Source organism: Notechis scutatus, chromosome 4, assembly GCF_049901735.1.
Source record: "Notechis scutatus isolate UNSWTSFEM ecotype Mainland chromosome 4, rNotScu1.2, whole genome shotgun sequence".
Taxonomy (NCBI): Eukaryota; Metazoa; Chordata; class Lepidosauria; order Squamata; family Elapidae; genus Notechis; species Notechis scutatus.
Window position 1 is genome coordinate 59,578,987 of NC_142012.1, and position 27,933 is coordinate 59,606,919.

At 41.6% G+C, this 27,933-nt stretch overlaps 1 protein-coding gene across 2 annotated transcripts in view; it reads left to right on the forward strand.

Annotated features, from left to right (window-relative positions):
* Window positions 1-27,492, forward strand: part of KDR (kinase insert domain receptor) — an 84,807-nt gene extending 57,315 nt beyond the window's left edge. For both annotated transcript variants that reach the window (XM_087963513.1, XM_087963512.1), the window contains 16 exons: window positions 1,003-1,134; window positions 5,211-5,317; window positions 6,830-6,965; window positions 9,936-10,040; window positions 11,824-11,937; window positions 12,247-12,335; window positions 13,983-14,127; window positions 15,092-15,192; window positions 16,221-16,343; window positions 16,581-16,692; window positions 18,272-18,371; window positions 18,649-18,754; window positions 18,999-19,150; window positions 23,698-23,794; window positions 23,929-24,017; window positions 26,298-27,492. In XM_087963513.1, coding sequence (XP_087819639.1) covers window positions 1,003-1,134; window positions 5,211-5,317; window positions 6,830-6,965; window positions 9,936-10,040; window positions 11,824-11,937; window positions 12,247-12,335; window positions 13,983-14,127; window positions 15,092-15,192; window positions 16,221-16,343; window positions 16,581-16,692; window positions 18,272-18,371; window positions 18,649-18,754; window positions 18,999-19,150; window positions 23,698-23,794; window positions 23,929-24,017; window positions 26,298-26,508 — 1,919 coding nt within the window. In that variant the 3' untranslated portion in view covers window positions 26,509-27,492. The remainder of the gene's footprint in view (window positions 1-1,002; window positions 1,135-5,210; window positions 5,318-6,829; window positions 6,966-9,935; window positions 10,041-11,823; window positions 11,938-12,246; window positions 12,336-13,982; window positions 14,128-15,091; window positions 15,193-16,220; window positions 16,344-16,580; window positions 16,693-18,271; window positions 18,372-18,648; window positions 18,755-18,998; window positions 19,151-23,697; window positions 23,795-23,928; window positions 24,018-26,297) is intronic.
* The last annotated feature ends 441 nt before the right edge of the window (window positions 27,493-27,933 follow it).

Here is a 27,933-nt window from a genome sequence, read left to right on the forward strand (position 1 = left end):
CCAACTGATTTATTTTTTGTTGATTAAACAAAATAACCAAACAAACAAAAATTTGATAGAAAAAAATGTGATTAAACAAAAAATGATAAGGCTATAGTTCCATAAGGGAACATAGATGTCCAACCAACTATTGATTAATTATATTTATAGTTGTCAGATTGGTACTGAGGTCATGGCCTTTGATTGGAAACCTCTACTAAGAATAGAACTGTGTTGGGCTGGTTTCACTCAGGTGGGATTTCAGCCGGTTCGGACAGGTTGGAGCAATCCGGATGTTAAGTTTATATCTGATTCACTGAACTGGTAGTTCTGAAGGCTGGCGGGCCCTGCCCACCCTGCCCTGCCTCTCCCAGGAGTCTCCATGTGTTTTGGATCCCAGGTAAGTACAGGCTTAGGGAGGGTGAAAAACGGGCCTCCCAGAAAATCAAAAAGTTTGGAAACAGGCCTGTTTCTTGCCTCTGGAGGGCCTCTGGAGCCTGGGGGAGGCCGTTTTTGCCCCCCAGAGGCTCAAGGATAGTCTGGGGAGGGTGAAACACAGGCCTTTCGGAAGTTCCGGAAGTCCAGAAACGAGCCCGTTTCCAGCCTCCGGAGCCTGGGGGAGCCTGTTTTTGCCCTCCCAGAGGCTCAAGGAAAGCCTCTGGCGCCTGTGGAAGGTGAAAAGGCCATTCCTGCCATGGTGCAGGAGGCTGACTAGTCCACGCCCACGATGGCCACGGCCACCCAGCAACCGAGCAGAGAACCAGTTGTTAAAATTTTTGAATCCCACCCCTGGTTTCACTCATACTGTATCTCCATTATCACGACTAATTATGTCGTAGGGCAGAACCTCATCCCAAAAATCAAGTCTAATCCAAACAAGCTCGGGTTCAGGGAAATGTTAGGCCCAGCTCCGTCGTTCAGTTGTTCAAAATAGAAAATGTAAGGTGGAATTCTTTTAGAATGCTTCCATTCGGAGTTATAGCAAAAGAAGTCACTTGCCCTCCTTGTTGTCTCTTCTACAAGGTATTGTCCTGAAAGATGGGAACCAACGGCTCACCATACGAAGAGTGAGAAAAGAAGATGAAGGTCATTATATGTGCCACGCCTGCAACGTCCTAGGTTGTACAAAGGCAGATGCATTTTTTGAAGTGGAAGGTTGGTGGCATTATGCGTTCCCACGGTGATGTTGGAAAGTCTTACTTTCTGTGTCCTTCCTTCCTTAGAATTGTGCTACCTCTGTTAGTGAACTCCTTGGAATTGTGTTCACTCTGTTAATGCAAGTCCAGATGCTACTAGTTTCAATTGATAAATAAAAACAGAGCTGAAGAGAAGCAAACTTGCCAAATCTGGGGCCATACAGGAAGTCCAGAAGCTGGATGGCAGAAGTGCCAAAAATCTAAGTGGAAGCAAAAACCTTGGAATTTGGTGAAAGACCAGGTTCATACATGAAGGTTCAATAAAACTGATTTTTTGCTAAAAGTTTATGCACTGGAATCTTCTCAGCTAATGGTTGGCGGTGCCTGCTTAGAGTTAGTAAGGGGAAATTAGACTTAATTCTGTAATGGCAGCATAGGGATTTTCAATCTGCCCCTAGGTTCTGCCATCTATCTATCTATCTATCTATCTATCTATCTATCTATCTATCTATCTATCTATCTATCTATCTATCTATCTATCTATCTATATCTCATCTATCTATCATATCTATCTATTTAACATCTATCTCTTTCATCTATCTATCATCTGTCTATCTATCTATCATCTAACTATCGTCTGTCTGTCTGTCTATCTATCTATCTATCTATCTATCTATCTATCTATCTATCTATCTATCTATCTATCTATCTATATCATCTATCTATCATATCTATCTATCTACCATCTATCTCTTTATCATCTTTCTGTCTGTCTGTCTATCTATCATCTATCTATCTCTATCATCTGTCCATCTGTCTGTCTGTCTGTCTATCTATCTATCTATCTATCTATCTATCTATCTATCTATCTATCTATCTATCTATCTATCTATCTATCTATCTATCTATCTATCTATCCATCCATCCTATCGGGTTAGGGTTAGAGTTAGGGTTATATATATATAGCCACTCAGAAAATATCTAAATGTAGTATATATACTACAATTAGATATTTTCCAAGTGGCTCTTTTAATTTGATCCAAGTATGCCAATTACTTAAATAATGTCAAATGTCAAACTCTTTATATTATGACATTGAATAAGGCTATTTAGTATTTTGGGTTCTATTTCAAAAAGATGTGTATAGAGATTCTCAGTCAGAATAACAGAGTTGGAAGGGACCTTGGAGGTATTCTAGTCCAACCTCCTGCTCAGGCAGGAAACTCTATACCACTTCAGACAAATGGTTGTCCAATCTCTTCTTAAAAACTTCCAGTGTTGGAGAATTCTTGGAGCCCACATCAATGCAAATATTATATGGTACTTGTCTTCAGCTTTTTAAAGCAGCTGCATCTTTCTTGAGGTTTCAAACGGTTCTGCAACTAACGTGTGGTCCTAGAAAAAGATACAGCTTCTTGAAAAAGTTTCAGATGAATAAACTCTGCATGCTCCAAAACACTGTTCTGGTACTGAATGCACAGCCCTGTGATTTCATGCTAATATGTTTAAATATTAATATACTATTTCCCTATTTCCTTTTTCAAAAGTACTGCTTTAGTGTCACGAGTTTGTTTTAAAAAAAAACTAGCACGTCAGAGTTACATCCTGTTATTCTTACAATCTCCAGCCTGAGGTGGATGTGTTGTACTAAGCAACTTCTTATTGTTGGATGAAAAATGTCTGTAAATAATCCTTTGTGCAAATATATAGCATTAGTTTTTCAATAAATAAGATGTGTTTCCTCAGAATCTAGGATGTTTTCTTTCCTTTTTTTAGTGGAAACAACTAAAGCTTTACTCTCTGCCTCTCTGATCTCTCACTCTCTGCTCTCTCTCTCTCTGTCTGTCTGTCTGTCTGTCTCTGATCTCTCCCTCCCTTCCCCTTCTCTTTCACTCTCACTGTACGTCTGTCTGTCTGTCTGTCTGTCTGTCTCTCTCTCTCTCTCTCTCCCCCCCCCCCTTCCAGCTCTATTCTATCTTATCTATTCTATTTCTATTCTAAAGATCAATTTTTGGTCCTCAGACATTCTAAAAAATATACTAGACGAGAATTCGCTTGTGCTGTTGAGTCCATGTGTCTGTCCTTCATATGGGTTGAACTACCAAATTTCCTTCATTTATCCCCATCTGCCCTCTCAAGTGGTTTTGAAACTGTAAATCCAGGCCTATTGACTAATAATAGGGACTTGAAATCCCACAAATTTGGAGAACATTTGGGGAAAGGCCAATCGGGTCCCATTGTTGACCCAATAATCCCCTTCTACTGAAGCTCACTTTCTCCATTCACCTTCATAAGATTAGTCTTTCTCATGGAGTTGGCTTACCACCCACCTAAGCCTGATTATACTTTGTCTTTACTCTTTCATTTCACTGAGCCGTTTCTAGCTCCTTGACACTTCCCATCTTTTCATGCAGCCTGGATTTCTCCTTGATATGTATTCATTATACTAAACTGTCACATTTAGAATAGAATAGAATAGAATAGAATAGAATAGAATAGAATAGAATAGAATAGAATAGAATAGAATAGAGCTTATAGCATTTCATATAAATGGTTATCCAATCTCTTCTTAAAAGCCTTCAGTGATGAAGCACCCACAACTTCTGGAGGCAAGTTGTTCCACTGGTTAATTGTTCTGTCAGGACATTTCTCCTTAGGTCTAGGTTTTTTACTTGTGTCTGGTCCCAAAAGGAAATAATGTATGTACATTATTTGGACAATAGAGTCCTTGCTGCTCTCTGAGCTTGGTTATTTGCTTGCAGACGTTTCATTTTTTCTGGAGTTGCCCCTATCTTACCAAGCTGAAAGACTCAGGCCAACTGAAAAACCTACCATTGTTTTAAATGGGAAAATATTCAATATTGGCTTTCATTTGTTTGGCCTTAAGTCACTAGTGCTGCCATAAGCTACTAGTGAATCCCTGGCTATGTAAATCTCTGGCTTATACCAGAATAGTGAAGAACTTTTTTTAAAATACATTTTTAATATAATAATTCCATCTTCAATGGAACAGTGTGTTGTCTGAGTACCAATATCTTTATTGAACAATAATCAAAATTGGCAACATCATTCATTACACTGATATTAATTCAACAATATTAAAATAGTAATATTCCACATATTAACTCTACAACATTCAAATAGTAATATTCAATGTACTAGTTGTAATATTTACTTATCGCTTTTAACATATCTTCTTTATTTTGTTTCCCTGTTTCTAACTTCCACTGTTGTTATTTAACTATTGATAAAATCGATCCCATATCATATAATAATCAGTTTGCTCTTTCTCCTTAATTGCCAACATTAATTTCTTCATTTCTGCACATTCGAATATTTTCCTAATCACATTCTGATCTGTAGATATCTCCAGGGCTGGGGCTTCAAAAAAATTTAACAATGGGTTTTCTGCCCGGTTGCTGGGTGAGCGTGGCCTAGTCGGCCTCGTGCACCACAAGGGAGGGGGGGGACATTTTCACCCTCCCCGGGCTCCGGAGGCTCTGGAGGCTCTCTGGAAGCTGGAAACGGGCCCGTTTCTGGCCTTTCTGAACTTCCAGGAGGCCCATTTTTCACCCTCCCTGAGCCTCTGTGCGCACCCTGCACTTACCTGTATTCAAAACGGGTTACATCAGAACTCCTGGGAGGGGTGAGGTGGGTTGGGGGGGCGGGGCCAGGCAGGAGTGAGAATTGAGGGTTCTCCGAACTGGACAGAATCTTAGCTAGGGGCTCTCCTGAACCCCTGCGAACCCCCAGCAGCCCAGCCCTGGGTATCTCTGAGTAGTGAAGAAGAACTTGATTATATGTTTACCGGGACAGTATTGTAATCAATGTTTGTGCTTAGTATTTGCGTGGTACAGGAAGCAATGATGGTGATGCGATGGTTGTATTTTGTTCTGAGGAAAAAAATTGATGTTTTCTTGACAGGGTTGTTTGGGTATTGTTTTTTGTTTTTTTTGCCTTAGACTTGTTAGGTATTGGGCATCTAACGTTTTTTTCTTTCTTGGACAAGAGTGCCCTTTTGAGTATTTCAGCTGATGACCCCATCCCAAAAGGCTTTGGAGCCTATCAATGAATTATGTCATTGTTTCTTCCCAGGGACCGAGGAGAAAACAAACCTTGAGCTCATTATTCTTGTTGGAACAGCAGTCATTGCCATGTTCTTCTGGCTGCTCCTCATAATCATTCTCCGGACTGTTAAACGGGTAATGAAATCAACTCTCCGCCCCCACTGTTTCTGTTGGCATTAGTCTTGCATAACAAATGAAATCTGAAGGGTTTTCTTTTGTCTGCTTCTCGGCATTGTCTTGAAATCAACAGAGGCTCCCCTCCCTGCCTTCTTGAGGCATCACATTCCTGCTACTCTGCAGGAATGAAAGCATGCAAATATTTTTGCTTTTAATTGGGGGAGAGAGAGACAGAGAGAAAGGGGGGGAAGAGAGAAAGAGAGAAGGAGAAGGAGAGAGAGTCATCCTATGGCCCCCAACAATCTGGGGAGAAAGAGAGAGACACACACACACAGAGAGAGAGAGAGAGAGAGAGGGAGAAAGAGAGAGAGTCAGCCTATGGCCCCCAACAATCTGAGGAGAAAGAGAGAGAGAGACACAGAGAGAGAGAGAAAGAGAGAGAGGGAGAAAGAGAGAGAGTCAGCCTATGGCCCCAACAATCTGGGGAGAAAGAGAGAGAGACACAGAGAGAGAAAGAGAGAGAGGAGAAAGAGAGAGTCAGCCTATGCCCCAACAATCTGGGGAGAAAGAGAGAGAGCAGAGAGAGAGAGAGAGGAGAAAGAGAGAGAGAGGGAGGGAAAAGAGAGAGAGAGAAAGAGAGAGAGATGAAGAAAGAGAGAGAGAAAGAAAGAGAGTCCTTTTCAAATATTAATAGAGCAAGTTTCTAATGATGGTTGATGGGTACGTGCCTCATAGAGTTCTTGTGGGAAACAACGTTTTTGCATTTCTGGAAGAAGAAGAAGAAAAAAGGAAATGTCAAATCTTAACTCATGCTAGTAAACGTGAGAGAGGGCAGGTGACTCAATACAGGTAGTCCTCGACTTACAACAGTTCACCTAGCGACTCGTTCAAAAATTACAGCGGCACTGGAAAAAGGGACTCGTCACCATTTTTCCATACTTACCATTGCAGCATCCCCATGGGCATGTGATTTACATTTGGATGCTTGACAACTGACTCACATCTATAGCAAGAAGCACTTAGACTTATATACCGCTTCACAGTGCTTTTACAGCCCTCTCTAAGCAGTTTATAGAGTCAGCCTCTTGCCCCCAACAATCTGGCTCCTCATTTGACCCACTTTGGAAGGATGGAAGGCTGACTCAACCTTGAGCCTGGTGAGATTTGAACTTGCCAAATTGCAGGCAGCCGGCAGTCAGCAGAAGTAGCCTGCAGTACTGCACTCTAACCACTTGCGCCACCACTGCTCTGTGGCAGCTATAATGGTTGCAGAGGCCCAGGGGCTATGTGATCCCCTTTTGCGACCTTCTGACAAGCTCAGTCAAAGGGGGAAACCAGATTAACAACTGTGTTACTCATTTAACAATAACTGTAGCAGTGAATCATTTAAATGAATGTGCAGAGGAAAGTCATAAAATTGGGGCAAAAGCTCACTTAGCAACCTAAGTTCTGGGCTCCATTGTGGCTGTAAGTTGAGGACTTACCTGTCATAAGTGTAAGCTGCTATTGTTGGTATTGTGTTTCTTTCAGGCCAATGGAGGAGAACTAAAAACGGGCTACCTGTCTATCATCATGGATCCTGATGAAGTCCCTATGGATGAGCAGTGTGAACGTCTCCCTTACGATGCCAACAAATGGGAATTCCCTCGGGATAGGCTGAAGCTAGGTTTGCTCTCTTCCTTGGGACCAATACTCCTGATAACCATTAAACTAGAATTTTTGGGGGGTGGATATAGGCAGTGGTGGGATTCAATTTTTTTTTCACTACCAGTTCTGCGGGCGTGGCTTAGTGGGTGTAGCTTGGTGGGCATGGCAGGGCAAGGATATTACAAAATCCTCATTCCCTCCCCACCCCACTAACCTGCTTTCCAGCTCCCTTCTCCTGTGCAGGGCAACCAAAGAAGACCCAGCCGATCAGCTGGGACTTGGGAGGCAGAGAATAGATGGGGGTGGGGCCAGTCAGAGGTGTTTCTCCGAACTACTCAAAATGTCCGCTACCAGTTCTCCAGAACTAGTCAGAACCAGCTGAATACGCTTCAAAATGTGCAGAACTAAAGTGGAGACCCCAAGAGAGAAAATTTTCAAACACATCAAGGAAGATTGATACGTCTAATGCGGAATGAAATGTTGGCTGAATGTTGGTCAAATCAATACACATAAACATGTTGAGACACTTCAATCAAACCATCATGGCCACCATTCTGACTTCAGCTCCCAGAATTCCTGAGCTAACATGACTGGAAGAGGAATTCTGGGAGTTGAAGTCCACAAGTCTTAAAGCTGTCAAGTTTGAAGACCCTGGGTTAGTCCATACCTGCAACAGTGGTGGGATTCCATTTTTTTTACTAACGGTTCTGTGGGCATGGCTTGGCTTGGTGGGTGTGGCAGTGGAAGGATACTGTAAAATCTCCATTCCCTCCCCACCCCACTAACCTGCTTTCCAGCTCCGTTCTCCTGTGCAGGGCAATGAAAGAAGACCCAGCCAATCAGCTGGGGCTCTGGAGGCGGAGAATAGATGGGGCGGGGCCAGTCAGAGGTGGTATTTGTCCAGTTCTCCAAACTACTAAAAATTTCCACTACCTGTTCTCCAGAACTGATCAGAAACAGCTGAATACCCACCTTTGGATATAAGGATATAAGGGGAAAATCACAGGACACTTAGAAAGTTATCCTATTTGTGCTTGGCACCTCCACTGGGAAAATTCTTACATGCAAAGAACATGTGGGCGTTCCTAAGGCCACAGAGTAAATTTGTAGACGTCGTAGGTTGTTGACAGGGCTGTGCTTCAACATATTCATTGTCAGCCGGTTAGTTGTTTGAGTTTCCCAGGAGGGTTCATGGGTTTTAATTAGCACTGGAAGCCAGCCAGGTCCCAACTTTTAGTTGAGGTAAGGAGGGAGGCCATCAGACAGTCAAAAGAGGCGTGTGGCGGAATATAGAAAAAGACGGCACTATCGCCCATAATTTCCACCATTTCTGAGTAGTGAAGTCACTATTTTAACCAGAAAAGAAACTCTCACGATCACCGGAATACGTGGTCTTGGTCACCGAGTGGCCCAAATTTCCCCCTGTCAGATTTATGTAGTTGGCAGCCAGGACTTTGTCATCAGAGGAGAACAGGCCTTCCTGGCACCTGTCCTTTCTTAAAAGTGACATTAGGTGGACGGCTCTGGGCCATCAGGTTTCTGATTTTGAACCATTGGGGCTGAACGAGGCTGTATCGTCGACATTGTTGCTTCCTCAGAAGAATGGCTTTGTATAAGACTTCCCCTGCCCCTCCCCCGAAAGGCAGGTGGAGTCTTTTTTTCTTTTTCCTTGAGGAAGAAGAAGGCTGAACCAGCCACCACTGATGAAGCTTCTTGGATAAGAAGCAAAATTTTCTTTCTTTCTTTCTTTCTTTCTTTCTTTCTTTCTTTCTTTCTTTCTTTCTTTCTTTCTTCTTCTTTCTTCTTCTTCTCTTTCTTTCTTTCTTTCTTTCTTTCTTTCTTTCCTCCTCCTTCTTCTTCTTCTGTCATCATCTCCTCCTCTTTCTCCTCTTCCTCTTCTCCTTCTCTCTTCTTTCTTCTTTCTCCTCTTCCTCTTCTTTCTACTTTCTCCTCTTCCTCTTCTTTCTCCTCCTCCTCCTCTTCTTCTTTTTCAATTGATCAGGATATTTGTAGCTCCCATTTTGCTTCACCTACAAACTCACTTGGTGGTCAAGCAACCCCAGTGTCAGTCCCCTGATGGCTATAGTACTGTTGGCTGACCTCTTAGGAATGTTAGAATCAAAGTCACATGAAATATTAATACTGCTTTATAAATCTTCAGTAAGGCCACACCTGGAATACTGCGTCCAGATACGATTACCACATTGCAAAAAGACATTGAAAAAAGGGGGAAGTGCAGAGAAGAGCAACTAAGATGATTAAAGGTCTGGAGACTAAGACATACCAAGAATGGTTGCAGGATTTGGGTATGGCCAATGTAGAAAAAGAAGGACCAGCGGGAACCAGTATTTGAAGGGCTGCCACAAAGAAGAGGGGGTCAACTTATTTTCCAAAGCACCAGAAGGCAAGGCAAGAAACAATGGATGGAAACTAATCAAGGAGAGAAACAATTTGGAATTAAGGACAAACTTACTAACAGTAGGAACTGCAGGGGGTTGGATTAGAAGACCAGGGTTTTTTCCAGCTCTATTCTGATTGAACCTTATATTTGGTTTGATGACAACGTTTCCACGGCCAGTATCGAAACATATTTGTGAGGATCACCAACTAGGATAGCATTCTACCCTATATTATATTATATGTTCTATATAAGGAGCCTCTGTGGTGCAGTGGTTAGAGTGCAGTACTGCAAGCCACTTCTGCAGCCAGCTGCCTACAATTTGGCAGTTCAAATCCCACCAGGCTCAAGGTTGACTCAGCCTTCCATCCTTCTGAGGTGGGTAAAATGAGGACCCAAAATGTTGGGGGCAATATGCTGACTCTGTAAACCGCTTAGAGAGGGCTGTAAAACACTATAAAGCGGCATATAAGTCTTATTGCTATTAATTAGATTTTTTCCTTCTTCCACATTTTTTTAATGGAATGGGTAAATTTCTTTCCTGCCATTTAAGGATAAATATCCCTCTTTTCTTTTTTCCTATGTATCTAGGAAAACCACTTGGGAGAGGAGCATTTGGTCAAGTGATCGAAGCTGATGCATTTGGCATTGACAAAACAACTACTTGTAGCACTGTAGCTGTCAAAATGCTTAAAGGTAAGAATCAAGAATCTACACACACCTAGCAAGGAAGCGATGATAAGCAAACTTACAATTATAACTCTTGGACAAGGAGAATTGTTGTTCTGTATTTAGTTGTTTTTAGGGATAAAAGATGTTTTTCTGCTTTATTCTTTGGTTCAGACCATTGTCTTTATTTACCAAAAGACAGGTAATATGTCCATTAATAGTATTAATGTATTAGCAGATGCATTTCTGCATTTCCTATCTACTCTGGGTAATCATTAGCTGTTGCTGGACAGTGTTTTACACAATACAAACCTCTTAATATTAGCAAGCATGTATCATCTAAATGGAAAGAATAGAGTCATTATTATACCCATGTATGTAGCATGGGTACATGTGTGTTATGTGTGTGTTTGGGTAACTATACACTTTCTCTTGAAAGCAGGCAACAGAATGTCATTTTTTAATGTGGGCCAGTGTGCTTTCAATAAAAAAAATGACAGTAAAAAGTTACCTTATCTAAATTTTCTGACCAATGGATAAATTGCTGGACTGAAGAATTGGTCATCTTAGATTGCCCTCATATTCCTTACACGTGGTATTTGTATATGTAAATTCTGCAGGACTCTTACACATTAACTAATGCCTAGTTCCTATGCACATCAGAGGTCTTCAAACTTGGCAACTTTAAGATTTGTGGACTTCAACTCCCAGAATTCTCCAGTCAGTATAGCTGGCTGGAGAATTCTGGGAATTGAAGTCCACAAGTCTTAAAGTTGCCAAGTTTAGAGACCTCTGTATATACACATTCTCTATGCAGTTTCTAATAATAATAAATCTCTATTAAGTTTGCTCAGAAATCTTGATAAAATACTATTTTGATCTCTATTGTGATTTGCCTTAAAAAAAAAACTCCTCTCATAATTTAGACTTGTCTACAGTAGAAAGAAACAATCTACTGCAACATCAGAGAACAGGCATAAAATACAAATTTTAATTGCTCCAAGGAAAGTCCAAAAGAACTCCGGATGGAGTGACCATTCCTGTAAGATACTTTAGTAAATGTGACTTGAGGTTTAGAGCAAACTTTTAAGGTGCTCGTTTATCTTATGTTGCTGCAAAGAAGCTAGATAGACCTGATGGATTTTGTAATTCTTTCCCACCTTTGGAGTGGAAGTTGGCAGCTCAACTAACTGAGGCCAGTTGGATAAATTGTGATTACAATTTATGGAATTCAGTTTATTAAATAGAGCCATAGTGGTGCAGTGGTTAGAATGCAGTACTGCAGGTTAACTCACTACTCACTCCAGGAGTTTGATCCTGACCGGCTCAAGGTTGACTCGGCCTTCCATCCTTCCAAGGTTAGTAAAATGAGGACCCAGATTGTTGGTGGCAAATGCTGACTCTGTAAACCGCTTAGAGAGGATTGTAAAGAACTATGACATGGTTTTTAATAAGTCTGCACTACTATTACTATTAATCTTCTCATCACTCCTTATCATGCATCCCCTCCCACTTGTGACTGTATGACTGTAACTTTGTCACTTGTATCCTTATGATTTATATTGACTGTTTCCTAGTATGATTTGATTGCTTATTGTACCCTATGACTATCATTGAATGTTGTACCTTATGATTCTTGACTCTTGATGAATGATCTTTTCTTTTATGTACACTGAGAACATTTGCACCAAGACAAATTCCTTTTGTGTCCAATCACGCTTGGCAAATAGAAGAATTCTAATTCTAATTCTAATAAGTCTTAAGAAATATTTCTGTTACTGCTATTATTTGTGTGCCTTTTGTTTTGTAGAGGGTGCCACACACAGTGAACATCGAGCCTTGATGTCTGAACTTAAAATTCTTATTCATATTGGCCATCATCTCAATGTAGTTAACCTACTTGGAGCTTGCACAAAACCAGGAGGTGAGTGTTGCTACTTAAGAACATCTCTGAATGGATGAATGAATGGATTGACGTGAGAACTCATCTTGTAGACCTTTCTTGGAGTTTAGCCATGAAGAAAAAAAAGATACAAAACTAAGCAGAGATATTTAATAGAAAACTTAATCAGTGGGGCAGGTTGATGGCTGCTTAATACTCTTGACTATTGAGGCTATCTGAAGGCTTGTAAGATTCTATCTGATGATGGTTGACTTAAATTCTGTTTTAACGTTAAACATACTTTGGTCTGTTTTCACGATCTGCCCTTTTTTCTCACTGTACTTTCTTAAGGTCCACTCATGGTGATTGTGGAATATTGCAAGTTTGGAAATTTGTCTGTCTACTTAAGAAGCAAGCGAAATGATTTTGTTCCATACAAGGTGAGGTTTCAGAACCTGGAGAACCATTCACTGTATTCATAATGAGATTTGTTGAACATTGTTCAACAAATTTGTTGAACATTGAAGCTTCTCCTCGGGTAATATTGAATTGCTAACTAAGGCATACAAAACCTTTGCTATACCAATACTCGAATACAGCTCATCTGTCTGGAATCCACACTGTATATCGGACATTAATACAATCGAGCGAGTCCAGAAGTATTTCACGAGAACAGTACTACTCTCCTCTGCTCGCAACAGAATACCCTATATCATCAGGGTTGAAATTTGGGCTTGGACAACCTTGAACTACGCTGCCTACAGTTAGACTTAAGCGTAGTACACAAAATTATCTGCTACAATGTTCTATCAGTCAATGACTACTGCAGCTTCAACTGCAACAATACAAGAGCACACAACAGATACAAATCTCAATGTAAACTGCTCCAAACTTGATTGCAGAAAGTACAACTTCAGCAACAGAGTGGTCAATGCCTGGAATGCACTACCTGACTCTGTTGTTGCATCCTCTAACCCCCACTCCTTTAACATTAAACTATCCACTATTGACCTCACCCCATTCCTAAGAGGTCTGTAAGGGCCGTGCATAAGCACACAATCGTGCCTACTGTCCCTGTCCTATTGTCCCCATTCATTCATACCTTTTTCCTGTATTCTTACTTATGTTTTTACCTATACCTAATATCTTATAAGCGATTGGCAAATTAAATAAATAAATAAATTGTGTGATATAGTAGTTAAGGTATTGGAACAAGTGTAGCAGATTCAATTTCTAGTCAGCCATCAACCCCAGGCCCCCCGTGGATGATTTTGTGGCCACTATTATCTTCCTCTACTTTTCCTAAGTCCTTTTCACACTTTGCAATGATTAACAGATGCAACAGATGTGGTGAGCAATTAGACTCCTATTCTTTTCTCAGAAGAATATAAATTTAACATTTCAACATGAAGCCATTGACTAATCAGGATACAGTTTGGGACATTTGCCAATGTTATTCCGGTACAATAGCATTTGCTTCCTTGAGGCTCTTTTTATCATATTACACAATGGTCCCAAGTTAGGTACGATGGTGTTATCACGAAGAATCTAATCCATGTAAAGCTCAGACATAAATGCCTAGGACAGATTTCTGAGCGGAGCCACCCACGAGCATTTTGCTGCCTGAGGTAAAAAAAACAAAATGGCAGCCTTCCATGTAAACAAACTATCTAACGAAGCATCTTCAGTGTTGATAGCAGAAGAGTGTCATCTGGGTTTAAAACAGCTGAAGGCAACTTTGGTCAAACCAAGGGTTATACCAACAGCATTTCTGGGGCTGAACTGCCAAAAATAGCGGCAGATCACATTAAAATGTGGGGTAACAATGACATTCATTAAAGGAAGGATGAAGATGACATAGATTAACTAGTGATGTGGAATCTTTGCATGTGTAAAGCAAATATGTAGCATCAGCAAAATTGGTGATATCTTTTTCGCCAAATTTTGTTCCATCTCCTGTTATATAGCTTCCATTATTTACCAGCAACTAAAAACTACGAGGTTGCATCCTCCTTTTTCTTGCCATCACAGAAAATGATACAAATTTGATTGCCTCTTTTGTTCTTTATTTGTTTTAATTGCCACAGACCAATAATACCAGATCTGGGCGAGGACACAGTGATTTCACTGCAGACCTAAAGAAACGCTTGGACAGCATTGCAAGCAGCCAGAGCTCAACAAGCTCGGGCTTCGGCGAGGAGCGATCCCTCAGTGATGTGGAAGAAGGAGAAAGTGAGATTTGCCATAATTTTTTAAGCAAATGTTACGACCAAAGTTGAAATGAATAATAAAAAAATATGAAATAAAATCCTGTACACACCTAAATCCGTGATGGCAAACCTATGGCATGCATGCCACAGGTGGCACGCAGAGCCAGTTGTGCAGGCGTGAGAGCCCCAGCCAAACTTACTTCACTGCACATGCGTGTGCCTCCCAGATGATTTTTGGCATGTTTGAGGCCTTTTTAAGGCCTCCCAGAGGCTCGATAGAAGCTTCTGCAGCCTTTGGAGGCCGAAAAACAGGCCCGTTTTGTCACTTCTGGTATTTCTGGAAATGCCGGAAGTGACAAAATAGGCCCATTTTTCAGCCTCCAAAAGCTGCAGAGGCTTCCCTCAAGCTTCTGGGAGGCCGGAAAATGCCTCAAAAGGACCGAAAATCAGCTGGGAGATGTGCGCATGCACAGTGCAGGTAAGGGGGCGGTGTGGGGGGGGGCACGCATTGCTTCTGGGTGCTGGTGCGCAAGTGCAAGCACACGCACAATTTTTGGCACAGGAGCCCAAAAAGGTTAGCCACCACTGACCTAAACAATCCGAAGGAATCAAGGATTAAGTTCTATGAGAAGAAACCTTCAAATTAGCAAGGTTGTTAATATTAATTGGCATTGCTTTAGCTTCACCATCCATGGTCAGATGTTCCCAGGGTATTCATTCACTGATAATCTCTCATTCATCTATAATGAGATTTTTCTTAAAATCCTGTTATACAACCAATAAAAATATCTGTCAACTAGACAAGAGTATTTCCTGTGGAAAATATTCGATTCTGTTAATTCAACTGATGAAGGATAGATACCACCCTCAGCACTTCCCATGGAAAATATGTCATCATCACCATGTCTACTACAATTTTAACTATATTGCCTAGGATGTGCAGTAGCTTATGCATTGTATATAAGTTCATTTTTATTTCTTTACAGCAACGTCTGAGGAGCCTTGCAAAGCTTCTCTGAGCTTACAGGACCTCATCTGCTACAGCTTCCAGGTGGCTCGGGGGATGGAATTCCTGGCATCCCGGAAAGTAAGGAATTTCTTGTAGGGAAATGACACTTGTGGAATGACAACATCCTTCAGGAAATAATTGTAATAAGGATGAGGCTTGGTGGAAGGAAACTGTAATGTTTGTGCCTGGAGTTCATTCAGGACTTCGGAACATTCTTGAGCTTAAGCTATTGGTCCTCCTAAGTGCTTTGGTAAAGGTATCAGCACATGTGAATTCACCAGCAACATTGAAATATGAGTTGAAAGCTCTCTGTCCATTCCCTCTGATCAGATTGTATTACTTATTTCACGAATGTACATGAACATGTGCATAGTCTGGAGTAAACCCTACAGAGGTCAAGCTGTCAAGGGATGTAGAGTATATCTAAGGAAAACTGTTGTTAATGCATTTATTAAGATATGAGTGCCTTTAGTTGAAACGGCTGCTGGTGATGTTCCTGTGGGGAGGAAGCTAAACATTGCTCTAATGTGGGGTAATGCTTGAGAAATTAGACTATAATAGGGGACACCTAGATTTCTATTCCATTCCATTCTACTCTATTCTACTCTATGCTAATATTCTATTCTACTCTATGCTAATATTCTATTCTACTCTATGCTAATATTCTATTCTACTCTATGCTAATATTCTATTCTACTCTATGCTAATATTCTATTCTACTCTATGCTAATATTCTATTCTATATGCTAATATTCTATTCTACTCTATGCTAATATTCTATTCTACTCTATGCAATTTGCAAGAGAACTTGTTTGGTGTGGAGCAGAGTATTTTTCTGTAGAGTAGGAATTATCTATGACTGGAGGAAAACAGTCAAGATGATGGCCATGATAGAATAATAGAAACCATACCTTTTTTAAAAAAAATACGTGTCACATTTGTGATGCATGTAAAAAGGAAGTAGCTTAAAGATCGGGAGACAATCTTTTACTATTAAGTATAAGGTCATGCAATCAAGACTTGCAGAGATTGTAGCTTTTAAGATAAGGTTAGCCCTATTTTCTGGAAGAATTCAGACAAGTGATTGATTGTTTATCTTGCTTCAGTGTATACACCGAGATTTGGCTGCTCGCAATATCCTTTTATCGGAGAACAATGTGGTCAAAATCTGTGATTTTGGACTGGCTCGAGATATCTACAAAGATCCAGATTATGTCAGGAAAGGAGATGTAAGTTCACTGTCTGAAATTTTGAGGCCTTTATTTGAAATGTTAACCATGACTTCCTAAATCTCTAATCCCACTTTAATCTCATTGATTTGAAAACATGTTGCAATCAGTTTACTACAAGCTTTCAAGTTTTACTATGCTATAACTTTAACTTTTATATAAATTACTATGACAATAATATTCTTGTTATCGATTGGCGACATTTTAGATATATAATATTGTTTCTTAACTATTTAGGCTAGACTACCCCTTAAATGGATGGCCCCAGAGACCATTTTTGATCGTGTATACACAATTCAAAGTGATGTGTGGTCTTTTGGTGTGTTGCTGTGGGAGATATTTTCATTAGGTAAGTCAAATGTCTTTGCTGGCTAATTTTCAAAGTTTAACATTAAGACTACTGAAATGTAACCATGTTTGTTTATTTTTAATGCAGTGTCATTGTAGATATCTATTTCTCCACCAATGTAGAACAAAAAAAAATGAATATTTAGTAGGCATTCAAGCATTTGGAATATGTTTATTTGTTGCTCCTTAATAAAATCCAAGACCTTCGGTAAGGCCCAATTATGTCCGTGAGTTTGATTGTGGTACGGTGGCCTAGAGGTAGAGCTCTCACCTCACAATCAGGAGGCGGTGAGTTCAATCCTAGGTAGAGGCAGATGTTTCATTCTCTGGGCACAATGAGAATATACCCACTGAACAAAGCTCCGCATCGGTGACAGGAAGGGCATCCGGCCAGTAAATATTGAGGCTCCATTCATTTGCTCAGACTCCTCCTCACAAGGGATTATGAGGTCATTAAAAGAAGATAATGATGTCTGTGAGTTTGATTCCTGTTCATATTGTTATACTGATCAAGTTTTCCATGGATTGTAATGGCTCTGGAACTTCTTGTCATCTAATTTTGGAGGATTTCCCCTTAATACATTACATCCCATTTTGGGGGGTGCTCTGACACCTAGGAAGCTGTTTCAAAAGATGAGGGAGCGAAAGTGTCTGTTTTGTTAGTTCAAGAAATTTTTCCCTCATAAAATAAATATCTTGGACTAGTATGATAAATAAATTATTGCCCTTTTTATATGCTATTACAGGACTCCTCTATTTTCGTTGGAAAATGTATAGCAAAACAATATCAAAACAATATTTTTTTAAAAAAATGAATGTTGTCACATTAGATTTATTATGGATTCTTATGCTGGAGATAGCATATTTCAGCCATGCGGTACCTGTACGGTATGGTTTTGAGCTAGAAACCTGACCTCTACCAGAAAACTATTAGAATTATCTATGAAAAGCATGCATTCCAAAATTGAAAAAATTCAGAATATACAAGTTTGTTTGAGTCCTAGAGTGGCCTTGATCTCCAGGTCCTTCCAAATGTTTGTGGTGAAATAACAATGTCGTTCCCATTATTAAGCTACAGATAGTCCTTGATTTATTGATGCAATTGGGACTGTAATTTTGGTTGTTTTGACACTCGTAGGTCAAGAAGACGCACATATGATCAGACCTGATTTTTCAACATTTTTATAGTGGTTACTAAGGAAATAACACATTTATAAGTCCAATTCATGCAGTCGTATGTCAGAACCCATTCTCCTGAATGGGTGTATTTTTCTGGCAAGTGGCAGCTAACTTTCATCTTTTGGAAGGGCACGGAGCTCAAGTCCATTCTGGGATTCAAACAAGCTCTTGTGTTGCAAATTTTTCAATTCTTAAATGCATATTTTTGCCAGATACTGGCAAAAATATCAGAAATTGTAGTTAGGTGACTGTTGGGTATTGCAATCGTCCCACCTTTGGTTGAAGTGATGTACCTGTTAAATTTGTGGCTATTTTTCATATTGGTGAAGTGTAGGTAAGCAGAACAACGAGACCAGAATTTTAAGGCAATTTTTTTTAAAAAAGGAAATCTATTATTTTAGGGGCCTCACCATACCCAGGTGTAAAAATTGATGAAGATTTCTGTAGAAGATTGAAAGAAGGAACGAGGATGAGGCCACCGGATTATACAACACCTGAAATGTAAGAACTTTTGCTGTTGCAAACATGTTTTGTAGCAGAGGTTGGTCGTACATTTGTTTTGTTTTCTATGCCATTTGGGAATGCTCCAATAAAAATAAAACACATTCATTAGTTGGCCAAGGTGGCTTTCATGTTAATGGGATAGAAAAGCAAAACCAAGCAAAGCAAATCTATTTTTCCCACTCTTCCATTCTTCCTTGTAACAATAACCATCAATAAGTAGCTGAATGGGTTTTATTCTGGGACATATGTATTTATAGTAGGCTTAATTCTCCAGGTATCAGACAATGTTGGACTGCTGGCATGGTGAACCCAAACAAAGACCAACCTTCTCAGATTTGGTGGAGAGCTTGGGGAATTTACTGCAAGCAAATGTTCACAAGGTAACACAACTGTTCTACAGCAGGAATGGGGAACGATGGAGTTTTATGACTTGTGGACTTCAACTCCCAGAATTCCTGCTGGGCTGAGGAATTCTTGGAGTTGAAGTCCACCAGCCATAAAGGGGCCATCGTTCCTTACCTCTGTTCTACAGGCTGCCACCAACTCCCTGAATTTTTTTTTTCTCATCCGCTCCTCTCATTAATAATAAAAAGTAAACCAATATTTGTCTGTCTCTCACACCAGGATGGTAAAGACTATGTTATCCTCCCCCAAGTTACGTTGCTCCACACCGAAGAAGACTCTGGACTCTCCTTGCCAATGTCACCTGTTTCCTGCAAGGAAGAAGAGGAAGTACGCGATTCTCAGTTCTATTATGACACCACGTCGCAAACAAGGTTTGTAGCATTCCATTGGGAGCGTTCAACAACCCCTTCCCAAGGTTCACACTTGATGTGGTTTGTGATCCTAGCAAAGACGAGAAAGGCATTTGTGTTGCTCGTTATTTCAGTGCACTAAATGATAACAGTTTGTATCCTACCCAAGAGATGAGGTGACTAATGAGCAAGTAAACAATAGATGAGTGAATTGTCTACAATCTCATTTTAACTTCCCAGAAATGCCTTCATAGTCCATGTAACGAAGGCATTTGTGATAATCCGGGGTGTGGCACAAAGGCAACACAGTCAAATAAGCAAGAAGAATCCCTTTAATACCTCCAACTTTGCCCCCCAAGGGCCAGTTACCTTCAGCTGGAGAAAAAACTCTCCCAAGAACAGTCTTTAAGTGGAGGGAATTCAGTCCGAAAACAAAGTACATACAAACTGTAAATAAAAATCCACACAAACCACATTGCAGCAATTAACCGGACAGGGCAGGATAAGCAACTGCAGACTTGAAAGGCCAACAAAACACACACAGTTAGGAAGATGCCAGGAACCCAGATAAGCCTCGACAATAACAGATAACTCATGATTTGCTTCCAACAACTTTGCTGTGCGTAGCTTCCCTTTTTAAACACTGTGTTTCCAGCTGCAGCTAATGAAGGAAATCAGGGCCCTTTCCTCCCCCGTAAGCCACACAACTCACGTTGCTCCCTTCTCCGTTCCTCCCTGGGTGCCCTAGGATGAAGAGGGGGTGGGCCTGGTTTTTTCTCTGAATTCCCTCTGCCTTGCTCTACCTCTCCCCTGCTCTGCCCAGTCGGACTTTGCCCTTCCCCAGTTTCTTCCCCAGCCAACAGAGCCACACTCCCACTCCCACTCCCTGTCAGCTGCTTGGCCTTCCCCTCGGAATCAGATTCCGACAGGGGCATGACAACACTGTTGCTAGAAGAGCCATGTAGTTTCCACACACTGAAGGTATGGGAAGTTCATGAACTTGCAACGAGGGTTACACCATCCTCACATTATCACAAGGATCCACTGCACTTCAGATAGTCCTCGATATACAACCGTTTATTTGGTGACTGTTAAAGTTATACAAAGGCACTGAAAAAAGTGACTTGTGATCGTTTTTCACACTCACGACCATTGCAGCATTCCCCCCCCCCCATGGTCACATGATCAAAATTCAGATGCTTGGCAACAGTGGTGGGATTCAAAAAATTTTTACTGCCAGTTCTGTGGGTATGGCTTGGTGGGCATGGCATGGCTTAGTGCATGTGGCAGGGGATTCCCTCCCCACTCCTGGGGGAAGGTTATCACCAGTTCTCCAAACTACTCAAAATTTCCGCTACCATTTCTCCAGAACTGGTCAGAACCTACTGGATACCAACCTCCGCTTGCAGTGTCCTGGGGAGGTCATGTGATCACCTTTTGCGACCTTCTGACAAGCAAAATCCATGGGGAATCCCGGTTCATTTAACAACCATGTTACTAGCTTAACAAATGCAATGATTCACTTCCCATCTGTGGCAAGAAAAGTCATAAAATGGGGTATAACAAAAGTTTCACTTAAGCAACCACAATTTGGGGCTTGGTTGTGGTCCTAACTTAAAGACCACCAGTGTTGTCATTACCCAGGCAGAGGTTCAAAACAGTGGTGGGCTTCGACCAGTTTCACAACGGGGTTCGCACATTACAAAACCACAATTGTTCAGCTTTACAACTGACTTACCATATCAACGCCAGTGAGTAAAACAGCTGAGGTACAGTAATCCGCTGTGCTGCGCCTCAGCTGAGCTTCAAAACTGCAGAAATAAAGGACAGGCTAAAGCAAGGGAAGGTGGGTGGGGCCAACCAATCGCCAGAGCAAAGCCACGCCCACCAGACCGGTGGCAACTTTATTTGAATACCACCACTGGTGCAAACCCTGAGCAGCCCACCCCTGGTTCAAAACCTTTGATACTCTCACAGTCCCTGTTGGATGAATGCAATATTCATTCAATCTACACTCATCCCTAGTGCTCCAGGGTGTGATGATGACTCCCCTGGATGCTTCCTCAGATACTTCTTTAGATGTTGGCTCTGAGGAGGACGAACCTTTTCCAGGCACATCTGGAGGAGAGTTGGTCAATGGCTCTGAGCAGCCGTCTGAGAGGAATTTGGCTGAAGCACAGCTGCAACAGGATAACCCTGAGGCTTCAGGTGGGGAAAGCACGCAGCTGCAGCCAGTCAGGGATGAGGAAGAGGAACTGCCTTCTGCAACTGATCCAAGAACACGTAGGGCAGAGAAAAGGCAGGAGCAGAGCAGGTCAGCCAGATTACTCATGAGGAGGCAGCCTCGCCCTTCTTGAAGGGCTGCACCAGAAGCACAACAGACAGATGGAAGTGATGCTGGGAACCATGTGTTCATTTCCTAGCGGTCATTTTTCGTTTTTCCTGGTCGTTGTGATTCTTGCCTCGCCTTGTATTGACACCCTGCCTCGATTTGGATCGTGCCTTGTGAACTTTGGGCTTTTCTTGCTTCGTGAACCCTCTTACGTTGTGGATTTAATTTTGCCTGGTGGGTTTATTTTGATTGGGAAGCTTTCAAGTGCCTTGTGAACTCCTTGGCCATGGCTTTGTGGACTAGACTTAGTCTGCTTGTGGCTGGACTAAATTGGGACAGTTCTGGGGTTTTAGTGAAGAAAGTTGTGGGGAAATATTAATAAACTTGCTAAATTATAGTTACGTACTTATGTGCGTGTGTGTGTGTATTTGTATGTGTGTGTGTGTGTGTGTGAGAGAGAGAGAGAGAGAGAGAATATAGGGAGGCTATCTAAAGTAGAGGTCCCAACTCCCAACCTGCAGACCGATACTAGTCCATGGCCCATTAGGAACCAGGGCGCATAAGCAAGCGAAGTTTCATCTGCACATGCATGGGGGATTTAACGTAGCACATGAAACCACACTCTTCTCCCGTCCATGGAAAAACTTTTTTGCACAGACCTGATCCCTGGTGCCCAAAAGATTGAGGGCTGCTGATCTAAAGGAACCATGCATTTGACCTCTTTCCAGGAAATGAGTTTAGGATGGTCCCTGGGAGAAAGAAACTGTTTGGCCAAACAGCTGGAAGGGTGGATTACAGGGGTGGGATTCAATTTTTTTAACAACCAGTTCTGTGGGCGTGGCTTGGGTGATGGGCGTGGCTTGGTGGCCATGTGACTGGGTGGGCGTGGCTTGGTGGTCATGTTATTGGCTGGGTGTGGCCAACTCAATATCTCTCACATCGAGGCACGCATCTCCTCGCCTGGCCTCTCATGACTGTGGGGATGCTGCAACAGTCGTAAGTGTGAAAAATGGTCATAAGTCACTTTCTTCAATGCCATTGTAACTTTGAATGGTCATTCACTCCACACAAACAAAGTACCAGCAAAGGGGGAGGGAAAAAACTCCAGAGAAGTTCCTGAGACAGGAAGTCTAGTCCTGCCAAGAATGTAATAAGGGTTAACGGAGAGGCAGTCTCTGTAAGCAACACCAGAATGTTTCCTTCCTGCCTTCCTTACAGGATTAGGCCAGTAATTTCTTCTAACAACCGGTTCTTCGAACTGCTTAGAATGTTAACAACCGGTTCTAGCAAATAGGTGCGAACTGGTAGAATCCCACCCCTGGTGGATTACCTAGGAAGTGTAAGAAGCAGCCTTCAGGGACAGAATAGGGTGACATTAAATATGCACATATCCACACATGCACATTAACATACACCCCTGTACAAAGCATTCATGTAATCTAATATAAGTTGCAGAATTTGTATAGCACTTAGATGCATCAAGGCAGGGGTGTCAAACCCGCGGCATCATGTTGTCATTACATGACATATTGGGACTTCCCCCTCCTTCGCTAAACCAGGGGTGGGCATGGGCCGCTGCATCCGGCCCACGGGCTGCAAGTTTGACACCCCTGCATCAAGGGGTTGAATCCATAGGAAGTACCTCTTTCTATTGGATGCCATTGTAATCATTCAAATCATACGAGAGTCTGGCAATTTTTGAGAGAGGCCTGGGGTCAAAATTGCTGACGATCACAGCTTGGTGGGATGTTATTTTAGGGGTGGTATTAGATTTTTTTTTATTACTGGTTCTGTGGGCGTGCCTTGGTGGGTGTCACGTGGCTTGGTGGGCATGCAAGGAAAGGATACTGTAAAATCTCCATTTCCACCCCACTCCAGGAGAAGAATATGCTGCAAAATCCCCATTCCCTCTCCATCCCACTAACCTGCTTTCCAGCTCCATTCTCCTGTGCAGGGCAACCAAAGAAGACCCAGCCAATCAGCTGGGACTCGGGAGGCGGAGAATAGATGGGGGCGGGGCCAGTCAGAGGTGGTACTTGCCAGTTCTCCAGACTACTCAAAATTTTCACTTACTGGTTCTCCAGAACTGGTCAGAACCTGCTGAATATCCACCTCTGTGTTAGTTGTACAAGCTTGCTTTTGGATAATAATTGCAGGAGGCAAGTGAAGCTTCAACCATCCAATTTTTACTAAGCTTCGGCACCCTAACAAGACATGTATTTCTTTTTCTTTTTAGTCAGCATCGCACAGGAAGTAAAAGAAACAGCCGTCCTGTGAGTGTCAAGACTTTTGAATCTGTGCCCGTAGAACCAACCATAAAAGTAGTTCAAGATGTAAGTCCATTTTATAGCGCCTTTCTTTTTTTGGGGGTGGGGGGCAGCTTTTGGTCTGTCTGTCTATCGGTCTGTTTCCATTGATTGTCCAAACAGCCTTTTTGTTTTATTTTGTTTCCCCTGGGTTCTTTCAGGAAAATCAGACAGATAGTGGGATGATTCTTGCATCCGAAGAACTAAAGGCATTAGAAGAGAAAGCTAAAGAAGTGATGTTGCCCTTCAGGTAAATCTGGAGAAACAATCATTATGCTCATTTTATTAAAAATAAATCAATCAATCAAGGTGATTCCCAATAAAGAAAAAATCAAAGAGGCCCCAGTGGAGGAGCAGCACAGTAGGGGTATATTGTGGTTCACCAGCAGCAGGTGCAGATGGCTGAGGTCTCTGAAAGTGAGGACTCAGATGAGGGGCCTCTATGCGATGCAGGGATGGGGCCAGGACTATCGGAGAGTGGGGTGCTTCCTTTGGAGGTCATGGAGTCTGACAGCAGTGACAAAGAGGGACCCAGGGAGCCTGCTTGAAGGAAAGAGCAGCTGAAGCAGCCCAAGCGACTCGGGAGTAAGGCTGGAAGGTGATGGCCCTTCCCATAAGGGATAAAAGCCACCCTTCGGGGTTGGCTTCTTTGCAGGAAGCAAAGAAGTTCTTTATGCTCAGAGTTCCCATCCTCCGGTTTTTTTTTTTTTTCTGGCTTTGGATATTTATCTGCAATTAGTCTTTTGTCCTTGGCAGCCTTTCGCAACCTTGAAAGGACTGCCTCTTATCTGGGACAATTAGCTTTAAATGACTCTTGGCTGTGAATGCACAGAATTCACAGCGCTGCATTAAAAAGGGTTGTTTTTATATATACTTTGTATTTGCTTGATCTGAACAAGGCTTGGGTCAGAACAGGGTGGTTGATCGAGAAACAATGAAGCCCACCTCCCCCCACCTCTGCCCCCGTCCTCCCCATGTGTCCTTCGGGTTTGATGTTTGGTTTTTATTATTTATGTTTTAATTGTGTATGTATAGACATATTTTTTGCCTGTAAGCCACCCACAATTACCCTATGGTGAAATGGGAGGAAAATAAATTTAATAAATAAATAAATACATACATGCATACATACATACATACATGCATACATGCCATGATTCCCCGAAAATAAGACTGGGTCTTATATTAACTTTTGCTCCAAAAGATGCATTAGGGCTTATTTTCTGGTTAGGTCTTATTTTCAGGGAAATATGATTATCAAATACATCCATCTGGCTGATGATCTTAACGGGCTTATTTTGTGGGTAGGGCTTACAGTTATGAGCACGCTGGAAAAACTCGTGCTAGGGTTTATTTTCCAGTTAGGTCTTATTTTCAGGGAAATATGGTACATACATACATACATAAATGTACAAATGAATCCATAAATAAATAAAATTCTCTACTTGAGAGGAAATATCTACAATTATCCACCTCTGTTTTGGACAGGTTTATTCCTCTTACTTGGTAATGTTACATCAATGATGCCACACTCTAGGGAATTTGCTGTGAGATGGTGGGAGGTGAAAGAAAAGAGCATGTCAGTGCACAGTACCAGAAGCTAAGGCTTAAACTGTCCGCCTGCATTTTGACTTCCTGGGGTTCCAATGTCACTTTGGGAATCACAGATCCAATTGTATCCTGTGCTTATTTATTCCAGCATCCTTTCCCTCTCTCCCTCCATAGCAGCTTGTTATGGAGAGACGTCACTGATAGATGAAAATGCTTCTCCATCTGTCCCTGTGCTTCATCCACATGGAACAGGGTAGAATATAGAATACAATACTTTGTTGGCCAAGTTTGTCTCCGGTGCAGAAGCTCTCAGTGTACATGCAAAGCAACAGAGTAATAATAATCATAATAATACCAGTAAGAAGATGTCGTAAAGAAGGTGGGAATGATAATAACAATAATACTGCAGCCATACAATGTGGGTAAATATACTTAGATACAAGACAGTGCTGTGAGAATTAGGTGTTCAGCGGAGTGATGGCTCGAGAGATAAAACTGTGAGTGTTTCGTTGTTTTGGCATGCAATGCCCTATAGTGCCATCCTAGGGGAGGAATTGAAACAATTTACATCCAGGAGGTGAAGGGTCTGTAGATATTTCCTCAGCCTTCTTTCTGACCTTGTAGCATACAAGTCCTCAATGGAAGGCTGGCTGAGGTTGTTTTTTTCTACAGTCCTGACTATCCATTGAAGTCTGTACCTGTCCCAATTTGCTTGCTGTAGTACCAAACCAGACAAGAGTACCCTCCATATTTATGGACGGCAAAGGCAAAAATCCCATATTGATATTCCAGAAAAGCAGCATAGTTTTGTGTACTAATTCCTCCCCTTTTGTGGGCTGGAACATCTTTTACATGCTGGTTGTCCATTCTGGGTTTTTCCTCCTATCTCCCCAGGTCATTCTCACATACCATTTACACATATTCTGAATCCTGGTGCCCAATTAGCCATTTTTTTCATATATATATATTTATTTTTCAGCGGGCTGATTTCCAGTAAAAGCAATGAATCTGTGGCGTCTGAAGCTTCCAATCCCACCAGCGGCTATCAATCAGGCTATCATTCAGATGACATGGACATTACCATGTATCCCAGTGAAGAGACGGAACTCTTAATGCTCAGGGACGATGCTTCTCAGTCTTGCTATGTTGCCTACGGCCCGGCTATCTCTCTGAGTTCACAGTCTGTATAAGGACTTCTCGGAAAATGACAACCACTGGAACTTGCACCGAACATTGCCTTGTCCTGAAACCCACCGTATTCATACCCAGAATACAGGAGGGGAGAAAAATATGAATTCCCCCCGCCCTTTGTTTTTTTTTTAATGATAAAAAGAAGAAGAAATTGCAAGAAAGAATCCTGGTGAGGCCATGCAAGGCCTTGAGAGAGCTTGAAGTTATATCAGGCCTTGCTGAAAGTCATAGACAATCGTTTCATCCTCATTTTGAACCACATGGACATTGTGAAATCTGATAAGGAGGCCATCTTCCTATGCAGTTACATGAAGATGGAAATAGGCTCTGTCAAAATCCTTTGAATTTTGGGTTGGTCAGCAAAGAAAAGGTTTCAGGAGTGTGGTTGGTGGAGCCTAAGAAAAGGGTCTGACAGTACAGCCCCTGCTTTTACTAAATCCTCTTTCATGTTTATCTCTTCCATCGAAGGGCCCTTTCTTTCTAAATCTAAATCTTGCTGTTAAAAATAAGCCACTAAAAGCTACTGAAGAGCAGGGCACCTATTTTCATGAAAAGCTCTGTTTTTAGTACCCAGGCCTTGATGCATTTCTGATCCTTTCAAAGAAGGCTTCCTACTGAAATGAACCTCTTCAGAGGCTTCAGAAATGCTTAAAAATTAGCAAATAATGGCAGAGTTTAGCAAATTTTCCACCAAGGTCACCTAGAGCTCTAGCAAGTTGTGATATACATTGAAAGACTTTTCTTTACAGAAAGTACCATGAAGCTATTTTGACTAGTGTTGTTTTCGGTTACTTTTATATTTTTATATTCGTGGGTTTTGTACTTTGTTTAATATTTCAAGCATAACAAATCCATGGATTAACAAACAAACAAACAAAAATTTAAAAGGCACAATGCAGTATTTATAATCTGGATATGTAGAAAGAATTGTAATATATTACGAAAATAAATAAATAAATAAATAAATCTATTGTGTAATGAAAGCCGAGTGGAACTTATTCTTGAGTTTGCAGGATATTCGGCTCCTAATTTTTAAAAAAATTAGGGGGCTGATTCAAATGTTCAGCTCTCAGCTGAACACTTCTGAATATGTGGATGATTTTATATGGTAAATTTCTCAGTCAACTGGACTTTCTGGTTTATTCATTCTTTTCTGAGGACCTGACCTGGGGTGCTCACCTTGTAGCACTGGTCAAAAGGGCCCAGCAGAGATTATACTACCTGAGACTTCTCAGAAAGCAACAACTGAATGAAAAAGTGCTGGTGACCTTCTACCGCTGCACCATAGAGAGTATCTTAACTTATTGCACCTCTGTATGGTTTGCCAATTGCACAGTGGCAGATAGGAAAGCACTCCAGAGGGTTAACATCACTACCCAGAGGATCATGGGTTGCCCTCTCCCCTCTTTGGAAGAGCTTTATAG